The following is a 13936-nucleotide window of genomic DNA, read 5'->3' as shown; positions in this document are numbered from 1 at the left end:
TTTTTATACAATCGTTAAAATTTGCCTTGTTTTTTCTATATCGAATATATCAAATCTTCAAGGGTTTGAAGTTTTAAAGGGTTTTTTTTTAAATAAATATTCCAGCAAACAATGCAACTCACCAAATTTTTACTGACATCCTCTTGCGCCTTTTCTGCCTTCTTGTCTCCCCGTTCCAATGAATTGACGGCCTCCTTCAGAGCCTTTACCAGCTCTTGGGGGCTTTTCTGGGATTTGCCAAACAGTGGCATCTTGGTTCTGTTGCTGCTGCTGCGAACACTCTGCGGCAAGTGGCAATATTTTGGTTTTCTTGTTAACTTGTTCTTCTTGGTGCACAACGACACCACTTTGTACCACTGATTTTCGTGATCCTTCCGCTGTTGCAGCTAGACACTTACAGACACACACACATGCACAATCGAAAACACTGCGTCTTTATCTACAAACTTGTCGAGCTTTATTTTTTAACAGCTGGGAGGATGAAACTTTCAGTAATGTCACTCTCTAATTTCATTATTTTTAAAAACAACTTTAATAGGTTGTAAACTCAAATCTGTATGCGACTTTAATATGAACGCTGTTATTCCAATGCTAAGTTTTATAAGTTTACTTGAATTGCAAATGAATTTCATTTATAAAAATCTCATTTCTGGAGGAAAAATTTGAAAAAAGCATAACAGGAAATTTATTGCTTTTACGAAATTTGATTCAGGACAGCAGCTAATAAAATATTATAAATTATTATCGTCTCAAAATAGTTTTTCTTTATATGTTATTAAAAATTTATTCCTGGAAATATTGTTTTCAATATTGTACAAATTCCGTACGCTGTGTTGCGAAAAATTCTCTTTTATTCCTCGATAATGTTGATCAAATATATACATATTTCGTAAAACGAGGATTTCTTAAAATGTCATTCAAGAATAGCAAATTGTCAATAATTTGTCCCAACAGCAATGCAAAAATTGATAATGATGTGACGATGACGTCGTTATTTACTATATGTATGAATGGTTTTGATATATACATTGGAAAATAACTGCGAATTGAAAGTCAACAACTAGGTTGTTGAGCAAAATTTGACTGACGACAGACAAACAGTCAGAGGCGAAACTTTCGTGGATCTTCAACAATTATGAGATTTTTTTCTTCCTATGGAGAAGCAGCTGACTCAATGGTCAAATTTTAATATTATGATCGATGACCTCGGAAAACACTCCCGGATGTGACTTTGTCTTGCAAGTCCGGAACGCCTATTCAACTGGGCTAGACTTTCTCGTGACCTCGAATTAGATTTTCAACGTAATGATACAAGAACGACGTAGTTTGTTTTGTTGCCCTTCCTCTGTTCCATTACTTCGTTTTCCGTTCTCATGAAACCAGACTCATCCGTTCCGGAGCAGTCTACTGAAAAACTGGTTCTGTTAACGGCACCACCTATTCTTCTTGCTACGTGGTTTTGCCCCGATCACATGCACTCTCAAGCACAAATCCACCCACTAACCGGATGTGTTCCGGATGGCTCACTACCGAAAAAGTGAAACTTTTTGCAGCAAAACAGCTATCCGCAAGCAGTGGAAAGTGATTACACCCGATATTCCTATATTTTCCTCTGAAAACAACACTTTTTTCCCGTTCGCAAAACCCGAGTAACAAATTTTGACCAATATTTCACTGATGGCGTATCAAAATTTTCTTCTCGTTTTTTCTTCGATGATGTACTTCTGGTGAATCGGATGGCATAAAGGTAGCGATTACACACAGAAGAAATAAGAAGGTGATGGACGAATTGTACAAAAAAACCTACTTTGCTTTGCCTGCTGCTGGCTGACACAAGACGAGCAAAAAAATCAACGAATAAGTATTACAATACCGAGACGGGTTTGGTTTGACTTCTCGCACACAAAATCCCATTTTGCGAGGTGTTCGAAAAAGACGAAACGGACTTCGAAAAATTCGAAGTCAAACGTCACTTTCCGGTATTTTGTGCTGTATTCCAGTGGTGCCAGATACTTTCGATTTTAATCCGCTTTCCGGGAAAGTTAAGTGATGTCATTTTTCACCGGTTGTGATTTTTACCTCAGTACGCCTTAATGTATGCAACTTACGAGATAAACATGCGATTCGCATGTTTATCTTCGCATGATGCGAATAACTTGACTAGCCTACAATATACATTGGGAAACATCGTTCTAACGCATTGGACAATAGATATTTTGATGAATCAACGACTACAGGAAAAAAGGAGTTTTTTAAATCAGTACGGGTTCTCAAAAATCATTATAAATCCTGAAGAATCAGATTGAACCTGGCTCCTCAGAAAACAATGCAAATCAGCAACCCTGCGATTTGTAGCGCACAGTTAGAAAAAAGTTTTGATGAATGTGTTTAAACCAACACCGATGCCAAATTTGAATTTCGGAGAAAATATCACATTAAAAATAGCATTCTCGAGTCTCGCTCGACTGCACTGACGGCTTTGATTTTAACGGCCGTTTTGAATGTTTTCTTATGCAGCGGTTCCAGGCATAGAATGCCAGGTGGTTTAGAAAATGTGAAGTAAAAAAAAAGGTTTACCATGCAGGCAAGACAGAGCCCAACATTGATGGATTGATGGAAATAATTTACAGCTCCGCTTAGATTGCATAAATAAAGGCGGAATTCAGGTACCGGGCCAGGGGTGTGAGTTGTTTTGATTTTTCAGGATTTGTCCTGAAACGCTTGAATTGTCCTGATGTTTGAAAAAAAAACCTTTAAAATGTCCTGATTTGTCCTGATTTAAACAAATTTAATGTGAAATGGTAAGAAAATCAAACAAATCTCTAATAAAATAGTTTAACCAGTTTTACCGATGATAATCTTTGGTTCAAATGATATCTAAATAGTGTTTTTCGATATTGATTTCAGGCGAGCCAAAGTTCTTCTTACTTTGTATAATTTGAGGCATCTTCAGCACCTGTATTTCGCCATAAGTTATGCAATCTAAACAGAGCGGAAATGTTATTTTAATCAATTCAATGGTGTCCTGAAAAATCCTGTTTTTTTTTTTATCGCGGTGTCCTGATTTATGTCAAAACCACCTGGCAAAATCCCTCACTGTGGCTCTTATTTTGCACTGCGCGTGAGTTGACGACAGTCAAGCTGCCTTACGGTCACGGGACTCTGGTCACCTTATTCCGATAGTCGATGTACGTGACGCATTGTATTTGTATATCACCTTCATGTAGGCAATTTTGGTCGAGTTCCAGCAGATTAGTTTCGACTCTGTTTTTCTGTCGAAATAGGGCGCTTCTGTCCTTTAAAAAAAACTAGCTTTTTAACCTTTATGTCATTCAGGGGATATTCAACACAGCTTCTAGGTCTACCGTATCAAAGCCTTTGAATACATCCAAGCACAGACCACACAAAACACATATTTGTACATCTTGCCTACACTATTCAGAACATTTATAAAATCGTATTTGATTGTATTGATAGGTACTCAAAGTATAATTTTACAGAAATGTCTTAAAACATACTGCAATGTGATGAACTTTACCTACAAGGACTTCGAAAGTAAGAATAGATAAGCCCTGCGCGATTCTGTTGAATTAATTATTTTCATAATAACTGCTAGAATTTCCTTCCACTTCCGAAGAACTCGCCTGGGGGGCCTCTAGTGCATCCAAGTGTAGCCCGTGTACATTGAGCACGTGCGTTTTAAGTTGGACCTTCAACATGAACCGTTGATCGCAGAGGCTGCAGGGGAACGGCTTCTCTTGGGTGTGGATACGCATGTGCACATTTAAAGAGTAACGGGAAACTAGAATTTTTCCGCAAACATTGCAACTGAAGCTCATCTTGTGATCGCGTTTGTGACGGGTCAGTACTTTTCTGAGGAGGGGTAAACGAAGCGATTAAAATTTGAGAGAACAGTTTTCAATTATTCACTTACGGATGTCGAAAAACTTTGCCGCACAGATCGCAACTAACTTCCGCACTTTTATGTTTGATCGCATAATGATAGTCGAATTTGGCTCTTTGCTTGTATTTTGCATCACACTGGTCACACTCGAAGAAAAATCCTTCCTGACTGTGATCCATGACTTCGTGCCTGTTACGAGTGGTGCGATTGGCGTACGATTTCCCACAACCCTTGAAGGAGCAGGCGTACGGGGTCAAGCCGTTGTGTCTGTTCATATGAAACTCGTACCTGGAACGTTCCACCTGCAAACCACAAATTTCGCACACCTTCTGATATCGTACGATACCATTCTTGACCACCTTAATGCAACCTTCATCCGCGTACTTCCGGCAGATGGTGCTTCGCCTTTTGGCAATAAGTTCGCTGACAGAGCGCTTTTTTTGTTTCGCGCCAGCTAAGTCCATTTCATACCCGTCCTCAGGATCGGTTACGGCCACCAGAAAAGAGTCTAGAACCTCGAATAGACGACGATTATCATCTTCGTCCTCGAAGTGATATTTTCCCATTTCTGGAGTCGGTTCAGCGTTAGATCGTCGTAGTTTTTCGTCCCGGTAGAACTTACGCAATCTCATCCAAGCCACCTTGACTTGATTCTGATTATCGGTAATCTCTCGACCGACTTGCTCCCAAATCCTACCACGTTCACCGCGATTTGTGTATCTGTAGGTGAAGAAAACTTTTAAATCAAGTTTCACATTACAATGATGAGGTTAAATTAACTTACTTCGGGTGTGTGATATTCCACAGAAGCTCGTGCTTAGCTATTTCGGTAGCCAGCGTGATGCAATTCTCCAAACATCCGAACGGTCCTTTTATTCCCCGTCTACGACCAGGCTTTTTATTTATGCTTACGAGATTACAGATCAGCGCTGAGTTTGAACTCTCGCCTTCTTCATTACCCGAACGTGGTAGACGCATCTTTAGCGAACCTCCTCTCACGCCTAGTCGAATATCTTTACCAAACATCTTGTCCAGTAGCTGATAGAGCGGATGTTTTATGGCTGGGCTGTTTTCATTCAAAAGTCCACTAATAAATCGGCGGAATCTTTCGGTATGGAAGGTTCGCAACCGGTGCCATTCTGATTTTACCGAAGTTATATCGGAGTTGAAATTTTTTGCCACCGCTTTCCATGCGTCGTCCTTTGCCTGTCGATCATCGTTGCTGGAAGTAATTTAAAATTATTGGAATAGATTGACCTTCGGTTTTAATTGCTTTTAAAAAACATACTTGGGATGATTTTTGTTCCAAAGAATTTCGTTATCGTGAATGGCTTTAGCGAATGAATATCTATTGCGTCTCAAATTTTTCATTGCTTCTGGTAGATCGAACTTCCTTGATTTGGTTTCTTCTTCGCGATACCATGCTGCGTCGCCTTGAAATTAAACATAATTTAAAACGGTTCATTCTTGCTACTAAAACTCTTACTATCATCTGGTTTGTCAACTTGATAACTCTCCTCATAATCTGAATAATTTCCAGCTTCAGTTCTCTTTTCCGCTTCCTCGCGTTTGAGCTGCTTGCTGAGGCCTAAATCGCCGTACATCTCCTGTAACAATTCGACAAGCCGGTTGAAACGCTCATCCGTCGAAATCACCCTCCGGCCAGGGCCACGTACCCGCCGAAGCACGTAGGATCGGTAGTTTTCCCGAATCCGGCGCCAGTGCAACTGAAGCGTCCTAGTTTCTAACTGCAGGCTGGTGGCCATGTGCTCCCACAAAATTTCACGACGTGTCGCGGAACTGAAAAATGCAACAAATGAACGTTTTGAGTTTTGTTTTTTTAAATCTATCTGATGATTCGCTTTTTTCTGGCGTCTATCGAAACTTACCATTCCTGTTCTGTGTCCCACATTTCCGGATATTTTTTCATTTCTTCAGTAATTTTCAATTTCAGCTCAACAGAAAGCACACTAGAAAAAAAACAATCAACGATTGTTGAATAAGTTTTGCGCATGCCTTTTTGACAATGTCTTAAATGTAAGGAAAAAAACCACCATAATTTTTTCACTAACGAGTAAAATCACAGATCATAAATCCTATACTCACTCTGTCCGTTCGCTTGCACTCTCCGAGGTGGAGGCAATGACAACGGTATCCTGAGGTTCACGGTCTACCTTTTCGATACCTGCCAAGCCCGCCATGATTTGATCCATGAGGTTGAACAGTTCGTTACTTTTCCATCGATCAACTCGACCCTGCTCGCTTCGTTCCGTTTCTTGCTGTCTTTTCTGCATCCGGTAGTTGGTTTTCATGTTGTCCCAAATTTTCTCTAACTCAGGCTCACCCAAGTCGAGTTGATAGGAAATGAAGGTCCATTCGGAAAAATTATCACCCGCCTGGATCGAGGCAATAAATTGCGGCAATCGTTCCCTCACAAGGCGTGCAATCTTCAGCGCTACACCGGATTTAGTTTTCGTGAACGGGGTTGCCGGAGCCTCCTTGATCTGTTTAGAGCCTTTTTTATTTTTCGCTTTTGGCGGTTCTTGTTTGATTAGCACTTCTGTGAAAGTTGTGGCCGATGTATCCTGATCATTCTCTTCTTCTTCCAATGTTTCTACCAAATTGAAATCGCTTTCCGACAGATCAGGAATCGGAATCAGTTCCGATTGTTTCTGAATGAAATGGCGTATTTCGGTTATACTTTGCTGATATCGCCAGTATTCCAGTTCCCCATATGCTTTCACTTGGAATGCTTCGAAAATCGCGTTGCTTCGTTGGCAAAGACTTCGGAACTCATCAATCATGTGTATGATGTCTTTGCAATTTGTGCAAATTTGTGCCGTTGGCGATGAAACATTAAGACCCAGACATTGTTGCACCGTGCCGGCCAAATCAAGAGTTTTGTTGAGCTTGAAGATATGCTCGGTACTGTCCGTACCACGCATACAAAATCGACAAACATACTGCGACATGCCTGAAAGAAGTCAAAATCATATTAACACATTGGTACGTTTTTAATTAATCAACACATTTACAATGATTAATTTAAAAAATCAAATATTTTGTTCCTAAGACGGATTATGGAATTCCCGCGTGAAATTTTTCACGCGATCTTGAGTGTGTTGATGTTAGGAAACAAATTTGAAAACGAATTATAAAGGATAATAATTATTACAATCAAAGTTTTTGTAATTTTTTTATTGCACAAGTTTATTTAATTTCGTTTATCAAACTGCAGTGAATTAATGATTTTTTCAACAATATATAGTTCAGAGCATTTTAAAAATAATTTGTTCAATAATTCTCTTTGAGTTCATATGTTCATACAATAAAATTTATTATTCAATATTATGAATCAGTATGAAATCTTTCGACCGTCAGTGTACGAGTCAATAACATTAATAACATTGCCTCAAAAACAGAAGGCTGGTCTGAGCCGTAATCGGGAGATTTTTCAAAATCTTTCATATTCCACACATGTTTACATACCTGAAGGAGTTTTTGATCACATTTGCAGCTATTCAGAACGATTTTAACTACGAAAAATTGCAAAATTTGTCTTGATTACAAATTGCGAAAATTCGTTTCGATTGTTTTGGTTTTCTTCAAAACTACTGAAATGATTGTGCACTTCGTTTTCTGCTGAAAGTCATGAAAACTCAATGATCTATACAGATCATCAAGCTACTATACAAAATAATTATTTTCAAGTTATTTACCCATCTTTTTCAATTCAGATTGCTTAATAGCTGAACTTTTTTTTTCGATATTACAAAAGACATTGTTGAATTTTAACTTGTTTTATTCATGCCAAGGTAAAGGAATAATTCGTCGTTTATTTGGACTGGAATTGGAAGGTCCCTCGGATAGCTTCTGAACGTGTTCCGGGCGTATCTTTATAGCGTGATTTGTTTCAGTGCATATGGAAATCACCACGAAGCTTGTGAGTTACCGGAGCGCGACCGGCGAGTGGCGATGACAGTTCTCTTTCTTTACCTTTTTTGGCGAGAGACGCTTCAAAATGGTGAGAGCCATCAATTTCTTCGTTTTCTGTTTCATCCGTAATGGCGATTGTGCATCGTTTCTGCCGCGGGTGATTTTTTAAGTTCGGATTTCAGCTGAAATAAGGTAAGTTTCTGAGTTTCAGTAGTAAAAAGTTGAAGACTGAGTGCTAGTGATTATACAGACGATATTGTCGTTTTGGTTTTTTAGTGGACAGTACGCAAAAACTCGTTTTTAAAAACAACGCTAGTGGCTGCTTGTATTTGAGGGGAAAGAAGGAAAACAAACATGTCCGTCGCTTATTCAGCACAGGTAGGTTGAGAATTTTTTCCCATTCGAAGAATTAAAATCTAATGCGTTTACTACTGTTATATTGCAGCAACAGGCCCAGCAGCCTCCGAATCCCGGGCAACGGGGCGGTCCTCCGGGTGGTCCAATGAATCGTGGAGGAGGACCCCCGCCCAGTCCGATGCACATTCAGAAGATCCTGGATGAGAATGCCGGACTGATCCAGACGATTCAGGATTTCCAGAACATGGGCAAGGCGCACGAGTGCATGTCTTACCACGTGGCTCTGCACCGCAACCTGGTGTATTTGGCCAATTTGGCAGATCCCCAGCATAACATCCAGGCGTTACTTCCGGTAGGCATCTGATAAACATGAAATTTAATAAATTCTTATTACATTACCATTATTCTATTCTAGCCGCCTCACGTCCTGCAGCACGGAAGTGGACCTCCAATGCATGGTGCCCCACCGGGTAGTGTTGGGCCAGGTCACGAGAGTGATCCGTCTCATGGTGGCCAAGCACAGACACCGGGGCCAAACCATGCGGCGGTGCCGCCTGGCGCGCCACAACCTCCGGAACAGGCACCGGTGCCGCAAGCTGGTAGTCAACCCCCGACCCAGCCACCAACTAGCCAAGCGCATCCGCCGCCACCGAATCAGCCTCCCGCTGGAGGATATCGTGGTGCGCCTCAACCGGGACCTCCACCTACTTCCACAGCTGCCGGGCAAGCTGCGCCCAACCAGCAAGGTCCTCCAGTTCCCGGTCAGCAACCTGGCAGACCTGGACCTCAGCAGGCACCTATGCCTCAGCAAAATCAAGGATATCCTCCACAACGTGGACCTTACCAGCAACATGGACATTACCCAGGTTATCCACCACCAAACCAACCCTATCAAGGTCAGCCCGGTTACCCACCATATGGTCCACCAAATCCTGCTCAAGGATATCCCCCAGCTGGACCACAAAGCTATCATCATGGAGCCATGCCTCCTACGACATCTGGTACCGGTCCGCCACAGGCATCGCCCTACCCAGCAGCAGGACCGCCACAAGGACCTCAAGGTGGACCACAACAAGGCAGCTATCAACAGGGCCCACCAAATGCGCCCACATCACAGCCACAAATGTATGGACCTCCTGGTCAGTATCCACCTCAAACAGCCGGTGGTCCTCCAATGCCTCATAGCTACCCTGGCTATGGCAGTCCCAATCCTCCGGCAGCATATGGACAACCTCCGGCCGGTTATCCACCGGTCAGTGGCCAACCGAGTTATCCTCCACCACAGCAACAATATCCACAAGGTTATCCCGCCGGGCAGCCGGTGCCCCACGGTCCCCAAACTACGAGCGCTCCCAGTCAGCCAAATCCTCCTGCTAGTGCTCCGCCAACCCAAACTAGCGGAGCCCCAACATACACCAACCAATCTAGCCCGGCTCCAGGACAAACGGCTTCCACTAGCCCGAGCACAAATGTGCCACCAAACAGTGCTCCACATTCGGCTATTCCCCCGACCACTTCCACCGGATATGCTCCACCGGCAGCTCCCGGAGCTCCAGGAGCACCTCCGCAGGCGTACACTTCTCCACCGGTTACTGCAGGGCAGCATCCACCCCAAGCAAGCTACCCTCCGCAACCGCAGGCACCTGGCCCTCAAGGCGGGGCTCCTCCACAATCGTATTCTGCGTCACCTCCAGCCGGACAACATCAGCAGCCACCACCGGGAAGCTACGCCCAGGGAGCTCCAGGTGGTCCCCAAGGTCAAGGTCCACCACCAGGACCGGCACCCGGTGCTCCGGTTGGCTATCCACCACATGGTTATCATCAACAGGGTTACATCCCTCCACCCCAAGGTCAATACCAGCAACCAGCTCAGAGTTATGCCCAGTATCAACGACCACCCAACAGCCAAATGCCACCGCCTGGACCCCAAGGACCTCCTCCGCCTCCACAAGGAGCCTACGGTTATGGATATGGACAGCCACCGCAGTAGAAAATCTCACGGAACTCGAACCAACTCTAGCGCGAACAAAACAGCCTAAATTGAACTGTGCACCTCAAGTTTATTTTTTTCGACGAAACACCTTTACAGTGTTGTATTATGTTGTCATTGTATTTTTGTCCAAACTGCGGAAAACTTCGATTTATCCTCTCGATCTGACTTTACATTTTCTCTAGGGGAAACAAGCATGGAAACATTAGAGTAAAACTGTTAGCAGATAACCATTGTGGAAGCTGAAACGATCAAAAATGCACCACTTAACTGTATTCAAGATGTGTACGTTGTAAGAAAAACAAAAAAAAAGTATAATAAATGATTGATAACTTCAGCAAGCGTTGTTATTTTAGTTGCTCATCCCTTTATTAAATGAATGACAATATATAAAGTCACACAGTTAACTCGTATGTTTGAATAACTTGCACTATTGAACCTAACATTTTCTTTGACCTTTATCTGCCTTAATTTTTAGATCTCTTTAACGGTGTTATAAACCGCTGTACTTATTTGATTTTGCCATTTTTTTTCTTAGTTTTGGAAACCTTGCAACGTATCTCAATAAAATTCTCAGAAAATAATATTTTTTCAACTAGCAATCATTGCACCTCGGTAGAACCTCATTGGTTACGATAAATATCGCCACTGCGCAAAGCTATAGAAAATAATATTCAACCGTTATCATTTATTTAAACTTGCTTCAAAATCGAAGAAAAACGTGCGGTAAATGAATTATTGCTTTAAAAACTGTACTTTGTGCAAAAGTAAGCTGTACCACAAAAAGTGTGACAAATTTCTTTTGCCTTATAAGTAGGTTATTGAAACTTTTACCATGTACAATGTGCATATATTTTTTCCGGTATTTTGCCTTCTACCGTCTTCAACATATTGATTCGTCATACTAAATTGAAAAATGAATTTATAATAAATTATTGTTGATTTTGCCCGCCACTAGCAGAACAACAGCTCTAAAAGATGTACCGAAAGTAGGTGTCAACACATGCATTTATTAGGAAGAGATTTTTCTCAGTGCAAACGATTCTGATGATGAGTTACCGTCGCTTTTTGATTGTCTCTTTTTTGAGTTACTCATCATCATCATCAGATTGAGTGGGATTGGTGGCAAACGGACCGCATTTTCGTTACCACGCGAGTATTTTGCGGTATCTTTTTCGGTGCTAAAGCAAACCGAGTGCGGATTTCCCCCGGCAAAGGGCAACGGAGCCAAAGTTCGTAGTTTTTGCTACTTCCGGTTAGACTGTGGCAGTTTGTCCGTGCGAAATAATCATGTCCGAAGCAGCTGGCGAAAAGCTCTCCAAGAAGTAAGTAGAGGAATTTAGCGATGGCAATCCACGTCGCGCTGAGTTATTGCTATTTTTTCTGGGCTGCAGCAGCTGAAACGAATGCGGGACTGGAAAGAAGAAGGAAGGCCGAACAACACAAAAATTTATCTCTGTGCCCGAAAACAACATTGAACGGGGGGAATTTGCACGTGTTGTAGCTAATTATAAGCGAAATTATATTTTAGAGAAATCCTACTTTGCGATATGATAAATTTTAGAGCAATATGTTAGGGTTAGTACGATTAGTGCGAGGAGTGTCTGTGCTGTACAAATCAAACATCAAAGTGACATCAACAGCGCTAATCAATTCCAGTGAAACAGTTCGGCTGAAATCCACTCGACAGAAAGCGTGCGTCATCCTCCGGGATTATAAATTCTTTAAAAATTCAAATATCACATTGCATCAGCTCTAACAGAACTTGCCTTGCTTGGTTATTTGCAGTGAGCTAAAGCGACGGCTGAAGGCCGAGCAGAAGGCCAAGGAGAAGGAGGAAAAGGAGAAGCAGCAGGCGGCCAACGTTCCGGCAGGGGCGAAACCAAAACAAGGGGACGCTGCCGATGGCAAAATTAATGAGGAGGAGATTTCACCGAATGAATACTTCAAATTACGTAGTGCAGCTGTTGCCGAGTACAAGAAATCTCCGGGAACCCATCCTTATCCGCACAAGTTCCATGTTAGCAGTTCGCTCGAATCGTTCATAGAAAAGTACAACGATCTCAAGGATGGAGATATGCTGGAACAGGAGCAGCTGTCCGTTGCGGGTAGGATTCATGCTATCCGGGAGAGCGGGGCCAAGTTGATCTTCTATGATCTCCGAGGGGAAGGTGTCAAGCTGCAGGTGATGGCCAACGCAAAGTTGTACGAGAGTGAAGAGGTAAGAATCATGAATTTAGAATGAATCAATTTAGTGATTGACTATCATTTTCAGTCTTTCGGTGAAGATACTGCTCGTTTGCGGCGAGGTGACATAGTCGGAATCCAAGGTTATCCGGGTAAAACTAAGAAGGGCGAGCTTTCGGTGGTACCACGCAAGCTGAAGCTACTCTCGCCATGCTTGCACATGCTGCCTCATCTTCATTATGGCCTGAAAGACAAGGAAACGCGCTTCCGCCAGCGATATCTGGATTTGATTCTGAACAACCAGATTCGCGATATCTTCTATGTTCGGGCTAAGATTATTAGTTTTGTGAGGCAGTTCCTGGACAAGATGGGCTTTTTGGAAGTTGAAACGCCCATGATGAACATGATCGCGGGAGGAGCGACAGCCAAACCTTTTATCACCCATCACAACGATTTGAACATGGATCTGTTCTTGCGTATCGCTCCGGAGCTTTACCTTAAGATGCTGACTGTTGGCGGTTTGGATCGAGTCTACGAAATTGGACGCCAGTTCAGGAATGAAGGCATCGATCTTACCCACAACCCGGAATTTACTACATGCGAATTCTACATGGCTTATGCTGATTATAACGATCTGATCGACATGACCGAACGTATGCTGTCTGGTATGGTTAAAAGCATTCATGGAACATATAAGATCAAGTATCATCCGGAAGGTCCAGATGGAAAGGAATATGAAATCGATTTCACGCCTCCATTCAAGCGGGTCTCTATGATCAGCTCGCTGGAGGAAATCCTCAAAGTAAAATTCCCCCCAGCAACGGAATTGTATTCGCCAGAAGCGAATAAATTCCTCGATCAACTGTGCGTGAAACACGAAGTAGAGTGTCCGGCTCCCAGAACCACGGCTCGCTTGCTGGACAAGCTAGTCGGCGAATATTTGGAAGAGAACTGCATCAATCCAACTTTCATTTGCGATCATCCGCAAATCATGTCACCTCTGGCCAAGTATCATCGCGCGGTGCCCGGAATAACCGAACGTTTCGAGTTGTTCGTAATGAAGAAAGAAATCTGCAATGCCTACACGGAATTGAACGATCCGGCCGTGCAGCGAGAGCGCTTTGAACAGCAAGCCGCGGACAAAGCAGCTGGAGATGACGAAGCACAGATGGTGGATGAAAACTTCTGCACCGCGCTGGAATATGGTCTGCCCCCGACCGGAGGTTGGGGCATGGGAATCGATCGGTTGACCATGTTCCTGACCGATAACAACAACATCAAGGAAGTTTTGCTGTTCCCGGCGATGAAACCGGATGATCCCAACAAGAATCAGGCTACGGAAGGCGATGCCGGACACCCGATTGAAGGTAACAAATAATTTTCGTTAATTTATGTTTACGGCGATGTTGAACTCGATACATCCTAGGCATTGATTTTCTTAGTTCTGTCGAGTTCGCTATTTATCTACGCTTTGCGCTAATAATAAAGTGTCCTAAGAAAATGCTTATTTGACCTGATCAATGATGCCGAAAGCCTAGTGGTTACCTGATAATGTGTGGAGA

General features: G+C 42.7%; 3 protein-coding genes and 1 pseudogene across 4 annotated transcripts; 2 read left to right on the top strand and 2 right to left on the bottom strand.

The window, feature by feature from the left end:
- Nucleotides 1–3563: 3563 nt before the first annotated feature.
- Nucleotides 3564–7527, bottom strand: LOC129760362 (uncharacterized). Its single transcript, XM_055758010.1, has 8 exons — nt 7394–7527; nt 6011–6878; nt 5794–5874; nt 5391–5704; nt 5193–5337; nt 4689–5126; nt 3935–4624; nt 3564–3873 (listed from the first exon to the last, which is right to left on the bottom strand). The coding sequence occupies exons 2-8, from the start codon at nt 6874–6876 to the stop codon at nt 3591–3593; spliced, it is 2817 nt and encodes a 938-aa protein (XP_055613985.1). The 5' UTR covers nt 6877–6878; nt 7394–7527; the 3' UTR covers nt 3564–3590.
- Nucleotides 7528–7910: 383 nt separating this feature from the next.
- On the top strand, nt 7911–10524 carry LOC129760359 (basic salivary proline-rich protein 2). The gene is made up of 4 exons (XM_055758006.1): nt 7911–8032; nt 8117–8218; nt 8286–8549; nt 8613–10524. Exons 2-4 carry the CDS (start codon nt 8195–8197, stop codon nt 10185–10187), a joined length of 1863 nt encoding a protein of 620 aa, XP_055613981.1. The 5' UTR covers nt 7911–8032; nt 8117–8194; the 3' UTR covers nt 10188–10524.
- Nucleotides 10525–10733: 209 nt separating this feature from the next.
- LOC129760363 (U4 spliceosomal RNA) lies at nt 10734–10847 on the bottom strand (annotated as a pseudogene).
- Nucleotides 10848–11301: 454 nt separating this feature from the next.
- LOC129760360 (lysine--tRNA ligase) lies at nt 11302–13877 on the top strand. 2 transcript variants are annotated; one of them, XM_055758008.1, is made up of 3 exons: nt 11302–11512; nt 11976–12408; nt 12463–13877. In XM_055758008.1, exons 1-3 carry the CDS (start codon nt 11478–11480, stop codon nt 13750–13752), a joined length of 1758 nt encoding a protein of 585 aa, XP_055613983.1. In that variant the 5' UTR covers nt 11302–11477; the 3' UTR covers nt 13753–13877. The 2 variants fall into 2 exon arrangements, with proteins under 2 accessions (XP_055613983.1, XP_055613982.1); XM_055758007.1 differs by lacking the exon at nt 11302–11512 and adding an exon at nt 11612–11882.
- The last annotated feature ends 59 nt before the right edge of the window (nt 13878–13936 follow it).

The sequence above is a fragment of the Uranotaenia lowii genome, unplaced genomic scaffold, assembly GCF_029784155.1.
Source record: "Uranotaenia lowii strain MFRU-FL unplaced genomic scaffold, ASM2978415v1 HiC_scaffold_586, whole genome shotgun sequence".
In the NCBI taxonomy this organism is placed as follows: Eukaryota; Metazoa; Arthropoda; class Insecta; order Diptera; family Culicidae; genus Uranotaenia; species Uranotaenia lowii.
This window is presented reverse-complemented; position numbering and strand designations above follow the sequence as displayed.

What these genes read in the sequence shown, in the direction of transcription:
- LOC129760362 (XM_055758010.1), bottom strand. Translation starts at nt 6,876, where the DNA reads ATGTCGCAGTATGTTTGTCGATTTTGTATGCGTGGTACGGACAGTACC. An exon ending in TGGGACACAGAACAGGAATG is followed by an intron (nt 5,705 to 5,793) that starts GTAAGTTTCGAT and finishes TGCATTTTTCAG; the next exon opens with TTCCGCGACACGTCGTGAAA. An exon ending in TGGAATATCACACACCCGAA is followed by an intron (nt 4,625 to 4,688) that starts GTAAGTTAATTT and finishes CTTCACCTACAG; the next exon opens with ATACACAAATCGCGGTGAAC.
- LOC129760360 (XM_055758007.1), top strand. Translation starts at nt 11,758, where the DNA reads ATGTTAGGGTTAGTACGATTAGTGCGAGGAGTGTCTGTGCTGTACAAA. An exon ending in AAATCCACTCGACAGAAAGC is followed by an intron (nt 11,883 to 11,975) that starts GTGCGTCATCCT and finishes GGTTATTTGCAG; the next exon opens with TGAGCTAAAGCGACGGCTGA. An exon ending in AGTTGTACGAGAGTGAAGAG is followed by an intron (nt 12,409 to 12,462) that starts GTAAGAATCATG and finishes TATCATTTTCAG; the next exon opens with TCTTTCGGTGAAGATACTGC.
- LOC129760359 (XM_055758006.1), top strand. Translation starts at nt 8,195, where the DNA reads ATGTCCGTCGCTTATTCAGCACAG. An exon ending in CCGTCGCTTATTCAGCACAG is followed by an intron (nt 8,219 to 8,285) that starts GTAGGTTGAGAA and finishes GTTATATTGCAG; the next exon opens with CAACAGGCCCAGCAGCCTCC. An exon ending in ACATCCAGGCGTTACTTCCG is followed by an intron (nt 8,550 to 8,612) that starts GTAGGCATCTGA and finishes ATTCTATTCTAG; the next exon opens with CCGCCTCACGTCCTGCAGCA.